The sequence below is a fragment of the Cyclopterus lumpus genome, chromosome 11 (genome assembly GCF_009769545.1).
Source record: "Cyclopterus lumpus isolate fCycLum1 chromosome 11, fCycLum1.pri, whole genome shotgun sequence".
NCBI lineage: Eukaryota > Metazoa > Chordata > Actinopteri > Perciformes > Cyclopteridae > Cyclopterus > Cyclopterus lumpus.
This window is the reverse complement of record NC_046976.1, coordinates 20973006-20985505: the sequence shown is the minus strand read 5'-3', so window position 1 is coordinate 20985505 and position 12500 is coordinate 20973006. Positions and strand designations below refer to the sequence as shown.

The following is a 12500-nucleotide window of genomic DNA, read 5'->3' as shown; positions in this document are numbered from 1 at the left end:
TTTCTGGATTTTCATTTTATTGCCACATATTGAGTGACGCGTGCTGACAAACTATCAACAGTGAAAACGTGATGACATCTATTATATTTTGAACTCTGCAATATTACATTCTCAGAGGATCGAAGGATGTTATTATTTTGCAAACAATCTGTGTAGAGAGACTAAAAATCTCCTTTCCATTATTTGTCTTTTTTTTTCAGGAGATGATCATATATGGTTTTGGAGGAGGAGGAGAACACAAACACATCACAATGATCATCAAGACCTTTATCGTTGTTATTGTACTTGTTGGTAAGTAATTAGAGTAATAGATTTATATATATAAATGTATATATTTATATATATATATATATATATATATATATATATATATATATATAAATATATATATATAAATATATATATATATATATATATATATTGGACACCAGATATAAACGTGACAATTTAAGAATGAATTCTGACCAATCTCTTGGCCTGAAACAGCAACCAACAGCCAGCCTGCTGAAGGACTTCTGAGAGACAAATGTCCAAAAGCAATGAATGAAACAGCAGCACAATTAAGAGCAGCAAGCGCAAACGCAGCAGCAACAGCCGCAGCCGTGGCAGCAGCAGCAGCAGCAGCAGCAGCAAGATCGGCATCAGCAGCATCAGTAACTACTGGCCCCGTTGCTTTAGCTGCAGCTCAAGCTGCAGAAGCAGCTGCTACAGCTGCTCAACGTGCTGCAACAGCATCTGCAGCAGCATTAAATGGATCCCTATCAGCAACAGCTGCAGCAGAAGCAGCAAGAAACGCAACAGACGAAGCCAAACGAGCATTAATTGCAGCTCAAACTGCACTTGATTCAGTAGCAACAATAACAACAGATGTCAAGCAGAGAGTTGCAGAGGCCGTAGCAAATGCATCAGTTGCAGCTGAGGAAGCAGCAGTGGCAGCAGAAAATGCTGCATCCGCAACAACACCAGAAACTACACAGCAAGCTGCTGAAGATGCAACAAAGGCTGCAGCTGATGCAACTAGAGCTCTAGCAGCCCTACGGTTGGTGCTAAAGGAAGCTGAAAACCAAACAACCGGAGCAAACCCAGAAATAATGCAACTGTCAAATCTTGCAGAAGAAAACGCCGCAAATGCAACAGCAGCTGCTGCAAACACATCAACTGACAAAACAGCAGCTGAAAAGGCAACAGAAGCAGCTGAGGCGGCTCAGGAAGCAGCTGATGCTGCTGTATCTGCTGCAATAGCGGCCGTTGCTGCAACAAACACTCAAGGACCCACAGCAGCAACTGTGGCAAGTGCAAACGCAGCAGCAACAGCCGCAGCCGTGGCAGCAGCAGCAGCAGCAAGATCGGCATCAGCAGCATCAGTAACTACTGGCCCCGTTGCTTTAGCTGCAGCTCAAGCTGCAGAAGCAGCTGCTACAGCTGCTCAACGTGCTGCAACAGCATCTGCAGCAGCATTAAATGGATCCCTATCAGCAACAGCTGCAGCAGAAGCAGCAAGAAACGCAACAGACGAAGCCAAACGAGCATTAAATGCAGCTCAAACTGCACTTGATTCAGTAGCAACAATAACAACAGATGTCAAGCAGAGAGTTGCAGAGGCCGTAGCAAATGCATCAGTTGCAGCTGAGGAAGCAGCAGTGGCAGCAGAAAATGCTGCATCCGCAACTACACCAGAAACTACACAGCAAGCTGCTGAAGATGCAACAAAGGCTGCAGCTGATGCAACTAGAGCTCTAGCAGCCCTACGGTTGGTGCTAAAGGAAGCTGAAAACCAAACAACCGGAGCAAACCCAGAAATAATGCAACTGTCAAATCTTGCAGAAGAAAACGCCGCAAATGCAACAGCAGCTGCTGCAAACACATCAAGTGACAAAACAGCAGCTGAAAAGGCAACAGAAGCAGCTGAGGCGGCTCAGGAAGCAGCTGATGCTGCTGTATCTGCTGCAATAGCGGCCGTTGCTGCAACAAACACTCAAGGACCCACAGCAGCAACTGTGGCAAGTGCAAACGCAGCAGCAACAGCCGCAGCCGTGGCAGCAGCAGCAGCAGCAAGATCGGCATCAGCAGCATCAGTAACTACTGGCCCCGTTGCTTTAGCTGCAGCTCAAGCTGCAGAAGCAGCTGCTACAGCTGCTCAACGTGCTGCAACAGCATCTGCAGCAGCATTAAATGGATCCCTATCAGCAACAGCTGCAGCAGAAGCAGCAAGAAACGCAACAGACGAAGCCAAACGAGCATTAATTGCAGCTCAAACTGCACTTGATTCAGTAGCAACAATAACAACAGATGTCAAGCAGAGAGTTGCAGAGGCCGTAGCAAATGCATCAGTTGCAGCTGAGGAAGCAGCAGTGGCAGCAGAAAATGCTGCATCCGCAACAACACCAGAAACTACACAGCAAGCTGCTGAAGATGCAACAAAGGCTGCAGCTGATGCAACTAGAGCTCTAGCAGCCCTACGGTTGGTGCTAAAGGAAGCTGAAAACCAAACAACCGGAGCAAACCCAGAAATAATGCAACTGTCAAATCTTGCAGAAGAAAACGCCGCAAATGCAACAGCAGCTGCTGCAAACACATCAACTGACAAAACAGCAGCTGAAAAGGCAACAGAAGCAGCTGAGGCGGCTCAGGAAGCAGCTGATGCTGCTGTATCTGCTGCAATAGCGGCCGTTGCTGCAACAAACACTCAAGGACCCACAGCAGCAACTGTGGCAAGTGCAAACGCAGCAGCAACAGCCGCAGCCGTGGCAGCAGCAGCAGCAGCAAGATCGGCATCAGCAGCATCAGTAACTACTGGCCCCGTTGCTTTAGCTGCAGCTCAAGCTGCAGAAGCAGCTGCTACAGCTGCTCAACGTGCTGCAACAGCATCTGCAGCAGCATTAAATGGATCCCTATCAGCAACAGCTGCAGCAGAAGCAGCAAGAAACGCAACAGACGAAGCCAAACGAGCATTAATTGCAGCTCAAACTGCACTTGATTCAGTAGCAACAATAACAACAGATGTCAAGCAGAGAGTTGCAGAGGCCGTAGCAAATGCATCAGTTGCAGCTGAGGAAGCAGCAGTGGCAGCAGAAAATGCTGCATCCGCAACAACACCAGAAACTACACAGCAAGCTGCTGAAGATGCAACAAAGGCTGCAGCTGATGCAACTAGAGCTCTAGCAGCCCTACGGTTGGTGCTAAAGGAAGCTGAAAACCAAACAACCGGAGCAAACCCAGAAATAATGCAACTGTCAAATCTTGCAGAAGAAAACGCCGCAAATGCAACAGCAGCTGCTGCAAACACATCAACTGACAAAACAGCAGCTGAAAAGGCAACAGAAGCAGCTGAGGCGGCTCAGGAAGCAGCTGATGCTGCTGTATCTGCTGCAATAGCGGCCGTTGCTGCAACAAACACTCAAGGACCCACAGCAGCAACTGTGGCAAGTGCAAACGCAGCAGCAACAGCCGCAGCCGTGGCAGCAGCAGCAGCAGCAAGATCGGCATCAGCAGCATCAGTAACTACTGGCCCCGTTGCTTTAGCTGCAGCTCAAGCTGCAGAAGCAGCTGCTACAGCTGCTCAACGTGCTGCAACAGCATCTGCAGCAGCATTAAATGGATCCCTATCAGCAACAGCTGCAGCAGAAGCAGCAAGAAACGCAACAGACGAAGCCAAACGAGCATTAATTGCAGCTCAAACTGCACTTGATTCAGTAGCAACAATAACAACAGATGTCAAGCAGAGAGTTGCAGAGGCCGTAGCAAATGCATCAGTTGCAGCTGAGGAAGCAGCAGTGGCAGCAGAAAATGCTGCATCCGCAACTACACCAGAAACTACACAGCAAGCTGCTGAAGATGCAACAAAGGCTGCAGCTGATGCAACTAGAGCTCTAGCAGCCCTACGGTTGGTGCTAAAGGAAGCTGAAAACCAAACAACCGGAGCAAACCCAGAAATAATGCAACTGTCAAATCTTGCAGAAGAAAACGCCGCAAATGCAACAGCAGCTGCTGCAAACACATCAACTGACAAAACAGCAGCTGAAAAGGCAACAGAAGCAGCTGAGGCGGCTCAGGAAGCAGCTGATGCTGCTGTATCTGCTGCAATAGCGGCCGTTGCTGCAACAAACACTCAAGGACCCACAGCAGCAACTGTGGCAAGTGCAAACGCAGCAGCAACAGCCGCAGCCGTGGCAGCAGCAGCAGCAGCAGCAGCATCAGTAACTACTGGACCTGCTGCTTTAGCTGCAGCAGAAGCTGCAGAAGAAGCTGCTACAGCTGCACTGCAAGCAGCAATAGCATCTGCAGCAGCATTAAATGGATCAATATCACCAACAGCAGCAGCAGAAGCAGCAAGAAACGCAACAGACGAAGCCAAACGAGCATTAATTGCAGCTCAAACTGCACTTGATTCAGTAGCAACAATAACAACAGAAGTCAAACAAAGAGTTGCAGAGGCCGTAGCAAATGCATCAGTTGCAGCTGAGAAAGCAGCAGTGGCAGCAGAAAATGCTGCATCCGCAACAACACCAGAAACTGCAGAGGCAGCAACAACAGCTTCAACAAAGGCCGCAGCTGATGCAACTAGAGCTCTAGCAGCCCTACGGTTGGTGCTAAAGGAAGCTGAAAACCAAACAACCGGAATCACACCTGAAACAGCAATAATGCAATTATCACTTTCGGCAGCAGAAACAGCAGCAGAATTGGCTGCAGAAACAGCAACTAAGGCTAAAACAGCAGCAGACAATGTAGCAGCTGCTGCAAATGCACCGACTGAAGAAACAGCAGCTGAAAAGCTCATGGAAGCAGCCGAAGCTGCCAAGGAAGCCACCACATCAGCAATAGCGGCCGCTGTTGCTGGAAAAACAGCAGCAGCTGCTGCAATAGCGACCTTTTTGGCCACACCCACTCCTGGAAATCCAACAAATGCATCTCTACCATTAGAAACAGCCACTTTATCAGCAATAGCAGCAGCCACATCAGCTACAGCTTCAGCAACAGCAGTAGCTGCAGCAGCAGCAGCAATAACAGCAGCCACTACTGGAGAAACATCAAACGCTGCAGAAAAAGCTTCAAGAGCTGCACTAACAGCAGCAGTTGCTGCAGAAGCATTGGCAAATGGGAATGTTTCACTACAAGTAGCAGCAGAAAAGGCAGAAGAAGCAGCAGATGCAGCCACAGAAGCAGCAACAGCAGCAATAGAAGCAGCGGCAGCGGCACCAGCAGCAACATCTGAATTGGCACAAAAAGCACGTGACGCCACAATAAAAGCAGCAGTAGCAGCAACTTCAGCAGCGACCGCGGTAAGATTAGCAGCAGACATCCAAGGATCGGAAACACCAAATGAAACCGCGGCAACGGCCATCAGAGCTGCACAACTGGCAGCAGTGGAAGCAGAAGAAGCAACAGAGGCCCTTAACGCAATACTTACAGCCCCTTCCTTCGGACCAGTACCGCAAGAAACAGAAACCGCTATAAGGTTAGCAATAGATGCAGCTAAGACAACAACAACACTGGCAGCAGAAGCCGCAAACAGAACTAAGACAACGGCAGAAAAAGCAGCAGAAGTTGTTGCAGCACCAACTGAAGAGACAGCAGCCGAATTGGCAGCAGAATCCACAGAAATAGCAAGAGAGGCACTAAATGCAGCCAAAGCAGCAGCTGCATCCTCAACAGTGGCAGCAGCAGCAGCAGCTGCATCCTCAACAGTGGCAGCAGCAGCAGCCGCTGCACTGCCAAACACAACAGCACCGACAACAGTAGCATCAGCATTGCTTTCTGCAGTAACAGCAGCAACTTCTGTAGCAGGAGCAGCAGCAGGAGCCACTTCAACGGCTGCTGGAGCAACATCATCCCCAGCTGCAGAAAAGGCACTTCAGGCTGCGATTGCCGCAGTTGCTGCAGGATCACTCAGTCTTCCATTTTTTGAAGCCGCAGCAACATTTGCTGCTAATGCCGCCAAAGAAGCAGCTGCAGCCGCAGCACAAGAAGCACAAACAGGACCAGCATCAGAAGCAGAAGCCCTGGCAAGACTTGCAAATGCATCATTAATAGCAGCAAATGCTGCTGAAGCATTAGCAACAGCAGTGAGGATGGTCGTCTCGGGTCAACCAACAGCATTTGCAGAAGCTTCACAAGCTGCAAAAACAGCAGCTGAACAATTAAAAAATGCTGCACAAATATTGGAAACAGAATTACTATCTGCCAGTGGGCCAACAGCAGTATCAGTGTCAGCAGCAAGATTAGCAGCAGAAATAGCACAAGCAACCGCTTTGACAGCATTGCTAGCAACCGGACCAGCAATAACAGATGAGGTTGCTACAGTAGCAGCAAATTCAGCAGCAATATCTGCAAAGTCAGCAGTGACTTCTGCAGAAGCCGCCCTCCCTGCAGCCGTCACTTCACCCACAGCTGGACAGGTTTCAGCAGTGGCGACATCCACTGCAGCAGCGGCAGCAGCAACAGCATTGGTGGCCTCACTGTCAGCAGCTGCTGGAGTGGAATACAAAGAAGTAGAAGAAGCAATAACGGCTGCGCAAGAAGCCGCTAGAGCCGCCACATTGTTAACGGAGGGAAGAGCATCACCACAAATGGTAGCAAGTGGAGCTGTACAGGCAGCAGCAAAAGCTTTTGAATTGTTAGCTGTAGCGCAAGTGAAAGCACAATCAACGGGCTCAATAGACATATTCAATGCAGCACTACAAGCAGCAATGGCAGCAAATGAAGCAGCAGCTGCAGCAACTGCGGCTTTGACGGCAGCAGCACCGGAAGCATTTAAAGCCACTGAAATGGCTTCAAGACTGGTGTCAGAAGCAGCAGTAGGAGCAAAGCGAGCCTTATCGGCAGTCACGGCAGAAGAAACGGCAAGAATGTCAAGAGCAACACTTATAGCAAGAGATGTTGCCGAAACGGTGGCAGACATAGTAGATGCAACAGGGATTACAGCAGGAACAATAACAGCAGCCGCGGCAGCAAACAGCACGGAGTTAACAACAGCCACAGCACAGGCGGCAGCTAGGTCTGCGGCAGCAGCAGCTAACGCAGCAAAATCACTCCAAAGTGTGGCCTCGGTTGCAACACCAGCACCGCCGACAGCAGCGAATGCAAAGGAAGCGGCGGTGGCAGGCTCGACGGCGGTAGCGGCGGCGGCGGCAGCGGCGGCCTCGGTGGCAGCGGCGGCCGCCGGACCAGGAGCGGCAGCGGCAGCGGAGAGGGCAGCAGCCGCTTCACAGACAGCAGCAGAGGCCGCCACTTCACTTGCAAAAGGAGAAATATCGACGGAGGAGGCCGCGGCTGCAGCGAAGAACGCAGCGGAAGCAGCACACGTGGCATCGCTGGTGGCAATACAAGTGTCGGCGGCGACATCGCCAATATCGGTAGAAGTGGCAGCGGCAGCTATAAAAGCAGCAGAGGCGGCGAACACCGCGGCGGAGGCAGCGGCGGCGGCGGCAGCGGCGCCTTCTTCGAGTTCAGCGGCGGATATACTTTCCGCGGCGAAAATCGCCGCCGCCGCGGTGGTCACAGACACAGAAGAAGTGGCAGCAGACCTACTAAGGTTATTGTTGGACAGCTCCATAACGGAAGCAGAGAGTGGGTCCATACAAGAGGCACTGAATGTGGCGAACTTGGCGAAGGAAACGGCAATTACGGCGCAAATTACCCTGCTGGCAGCAGAGGCGCCGCAGAGCTCGACCTCCAACACGACGGACGCGAGGGCGGCGGAGATGGCATCGGCGGCGGCGGCGGCGGCGGCGGCATTGACGGCGGTATCGAGAGAACCATTGACAACCACAACAACCACAACAACCACAACAACAACAGCAACAACAGCAACAACAGCAACAACAGCAACCATGACATACCCGGCACACTCATCGGCTACAATCAACAACAAATTCAGTCTGGTTTCGGCCTCCGTGGCGGTCATCGCTGCCCTGCTTCTGTAGTTCAGCCACATGCCAAGACTGATGGACTCATAGTTTACCTGTTGAATACAAAGACGTAGTTATTATTTAAAGGTATCATTGTAATTATCCAATTAATCACGTGTACATGTCCTAATTATGAATCTTCAATCATTTTTCTTTTTCCAAAGTCAGAGCAGGCAGATTACAGGAAGGAGAGGGAAGGGTTTAGGAGTCCTCCGACTCGTGGGTTCGGCGCTCAGACTTTTAATAAAGACTTTCGCTCATCAGCAACAAACACGGCTGTTATTGAATCAAACAAACTATTGTATTTATTATTGTATTTATTGTGTATATGTTTGAGTTGGATTGTACATAAAGTGAAGAGCAAAAAAACGACTAGATTAATTTACGGTCAAGTTATACTTTTAGTGTGTTTTAATGTGTAAAATGTCACAATTGTGTTCATCTTGATATTGAAGGATTGTATGACATTTTGTAAATAGTTTTTTCTATAGTTTATTGTAAATGTTTGATTGTAAGCCGTAACGTAATTTATGAAAGAACATGTTCTCTTATCTTCTCAATCAATAAATTAACCATAACTAAATTATTTTTGCCTCATCCTGTTTCATTCAAACCTTCAATTTTATTTAAAATTCCAGCGCAGAATCCAAAGTTGTTCTTGGACAATGAATATTTGAATATCTCATTGAGCTGAATCAATCATAGAGATGATACATGCGATAGCAGACGGAGAGCGATTTGATGATTTTCTCTACCTTCTAACTTTAAGCTGCTTTAAAAGAAAATCAGAATCAGCTTTATTTATAATTTATAATTTATAATAAAGGTTTAAAATAAAGGTTTAAAATGTATAATAAAGGTTTAAAACTACAACTTAACCCTTTAGTTGTCCCACACTGCAAAAAGAGTTCTGCATAAATGGCATTAAGCATTTATTAAAATATCAGGACCAGAACCAGGACTGAGAGGGGCAGACTGTCAGACCCTGCAGCAGTAAAACGAGAGGTTTACTAAATGTGCTCAGAGACACTACCACTTAAGTCCACAGGGGGCGCCAGAACCAACACTACCTGAAAGTTCCTTGTGGTAGCTTTAATCAGACTTGATCTGGTGAAACGATACACCAGTTTATCGTGGAAGTGATGGATCTTCTTCTTCAGGATCTACAATAATCATTCAACAATATACTATTTGATGTAATATATTAAATAGTTTAGGCATTTTTCCCTTTTCATTATGTGTTCTTACACGTATAGACACATTCAATGTGTATGTCTCTATTAGAACTTCTTTGTATTTTATATTTGTCATCCAGTGTCTTTATGGTAATAGTAATAATAATAGCTGCTCAAATAGAAGTCTGCTTGTTTCTTCATTTGTATTTATCACGTTCTTTTTTTAAATCGTAGATTAAAGAACAGTCCGTAGAAGCACATATGAATGTATTAATGCGTTTACAGATCTATAGTGATACGTCCTGTTAAGTTCAACCGGAATTCTGAGCTTCCCGCGCTTTGAAAGATGTCCTGAGACCAGTAATTTAAAATATAAAGTATTTAATAAAAGAATAAGGATCATAAGCATATATTTCTGTCCCAGCCGGGCGCGCTCACGTGTCGTTGGGTCCACAGGCTATAATAACGATTTAACTGTCTACCGCCTTCACGTGAGAGGACAAATGCCTTACAGAGTTCTGAAAGGTTAAGTACAATCCATACTCTGAGCATAAAGCTTCTCCATTGGTTAGTATCAGGTATGCATGCTCATACCTCAACTACACAACATGATATTTGCATATCAGTTAAAAGAGGCGGACTTCTCTAAGCAATAAACCACAATGCTACTTTCTTTATCTCTTCCCTTTGGGCCCTAAACAGTAAGATGGGCTCCTTCAAAATAAATGCCTCTCTTCCAGTCTCTTAGGGAGACCACTACTTTGACTACGCCTCCTTGGATCAATACATTCATACCTGAGTCATCTTTATAGTTATGATAACCATAAAACATAAAACAATCAGAATACAGTTACAATAATACTTATTCAGTGATTACACCTTTACAGTAACATACTTATACAGTGACACTGACTTTTCTCCCATGTTTCCCAAACACATTCCTTCAGAATATTCTTCATAATATCCCTTATTGATTATCATATCTTTCTTATGTATTCATTTAAAACATGGACTTTCCTATTTACATGTGTTCCTATTTTCAGAGCAGCAACTGTGGCAGGTGCAAACGGCTCACCACGTCGGAAAAACTGTTTCACATTTTTTCAAAAGCGCACTCCCTGGTGTCACTCAGAAGAAGACGAAATGAGTTGTTTGGCCGATTCCAACGCATTCCTCTGAAGTGGTTGGTTGAACAAAGCGAGGTGCGGCGCCGGCAATAAAAGCGTATACATAAATACCGATCAATTAGTACATTCCAAATATCCTTCCTTGACAAATCAAATTAACCCGTGACGACGTGAGTGTGACGCACACGCCCTGAACCCACCCAGAAACACACGTCTTTTTCACCCATCATTAGAACTATTGTTTGAAATGTCCTTCTGTATTTGGAGAATAATGGAGGGCAGGAAGCATATTTAAAAACCCTGCCTAGAGTTCCAGTGTTATGTTGGAGTCGTTCACATAATTAGTGCAATTAAGGCTACAGGACATCAACAATAAGGCCGCTTACTACACACCCATGCAACAGTTATGACCTCCACACACACGCACATAGGCAGACATATACGCGCACACACACACACACACACACACACACACACACACACACTGACGCACCCTCGAACCAGACATTCACCCTGCGATAGTCCACGCAGAACCGTATAGAGCCATCCTTCTTGACAACAAGACCAATGGGGCTACACCAGGCACTGTGGGACTCTCCTATGACCCCCATCTCCAGCATCGTGTTCAGGTACCTTGAGGTGGTAGAGCTGTGTAGCTCCGCCCCTGTCATCAGAACGCACCACCTCATAGTCGACATCCCCCACTCGCCGTGTGACCACAAAGGCCCCCCCCCCCCCCCCACCCCCCGCGGAGTCCTGCCGTTGAACAGTTCAAAGCCTGTGGAGGCCTGGGGAACCTCCCGTACTGCAAACAACAGAGAGTCAAGCCCTTTATCCCGATTACGTTCATCTTCATTAATGCATTTATTATCATGGACTTCCAAGTCTTATTCAAGTCTTATTCAGACTTGAATAAGACTTCCACCAGACCGTCGGTCTGTGGGTGGTAGCCTACACACTGGTCCGAATAGACTTGATGCCCAGTAACCCGTCAAGTTCTCTCAGTGTTCTTGACAGGAACTAGGTGCCCTGAATCTCTTTTGTGTTGCGTAGTCCACGAGGACTAACACAAAGCGATATCCGCGTGCACTCCGGTGAAATGGCCCGATGAGGTCCATGGCGGTTCGCTCCAACGGAACCTCCATTAATATCTATCTATCTATCTATCCATCCATCCATCCATCCATCCATCCATCCATCCATCCATCCATCCATCCATCCATCTATCTATCTATCTATCTATCCATCCATCCATCCATCCATCCATCCATCTATCTATCTATCTATCTATCCATCCATCCATCCATCCATCCATCCATCCATCCATCCATCCATCCATCCATCCATCTATCTATCTATCTATCTATCCATCCATCCATCCATCTATCTATCTATAAATCTATCTATCCATCCATCGTTTTACGTTGTTATACACCGACTGGCCACTGGGGGCACTGTCGCTGCCACGGGGCCGATGAGTCCTCCGAGCAGCCGGGGGGACAGAGCGCGAGTAGTTCCGGGGAGAAGAAGAAGAAAGATGGCCAGAGCTAACGTCAGCTAGCTTCTGGGGCTCGAACAATGCTGCGCTGGTGTTCATTTCTTTGTGTTATTCCTCCTCCGAGCGGCTCATTCGTGACTGAAGAGCGACCCGTCGACGGCGTCAGAAGCCCGGCAGCGCGGTGTGTCGTCCGGGTGATTTATTGAGTGGTTTCTGGGGGTCTTTGGGGGGTCTCCTCGGGTCAGCTGGTCGTCAGGTGAGTCCCTGGTTCCGGCTCTTCTCTCTGCTTTAAAGCCTCCATCGAGCAGCGTGAACATCTGTTTACTTCTAAACGATGCCAACTTCTTTATGGACTGAAACCTCGACGAAGACTCGCTGTGTTGTATACTTACAATATAAAGAAGAAAAACACACAATATATACAAAATAAGATGCACAATATATGAAATGTATATAATATAATAATAGGAAAAATTCACAATATAGACACGAATAGAATATAAGGAGAAGAAAAATACACAATGTGTTTTTAAATAGGATAGAATAAGAAAAATGCACAATATATTTGTTTTTAAATAGGATAAAAAATAAGATGCACAATATATGAAATATATAAAATATAATAATACTAAAAATTCACAATATAGACACACGTAGAATAGAAGAAGATAAATACACAATATATAAAAAAATAAGATGCACAATATATGAAATGTATATATAATAATAGGAAAAATGCACAATATATACAAAAATAGAATAAGAAAAATGCACAATATTTATTAAGACGATA

The 12500-nt window shown here is 46.7% G+C and overlaps 2 protein-coding genes across 3 annotated transcripts in view; both read left to right on the top strand.

The window, feature by feature from the left end:
- The first annotated feature begins 5928 nt into the window (after positions 1–5928).
- On the top strand, positions 5929–11276 carry LOC117739231 (keratin, type I cytoskeletal 9-like). Its single transcript, XM_034545524.1, has 3 exons — positions 5929–6002; positions 7060–7742; positions 11263–11276. The coding sequence occupies exons 1-3, from the start codon at positions 5929–5931 to the stop codon at positions 11274–11276; spliced, it is 771 nt and encodes a 256-aa protein (XP_034401415.1).
- A 441-nt stretch (positions 11277–11717) lies between these two features.
- Positions 11718–12500, top strand: part of LOC117739335 (E3 ubiquitin-protein ligase RING2-A-like) — a 9770-nt gene continuing 8987 nt past the window's right edge. Inside the window, exon 1 of one of the 2 annotated variants that reach the window (XM_034545688.1) lies at positions 11718–11963. The gene's annotated coding sequence lies outside the window, so the exon portion shown is untranslated. The remainder of the gene's footprint in view (positions 11964–12500) is intronic. The other variant, XM_034545687.1, reaches the window with a different exon arrangement.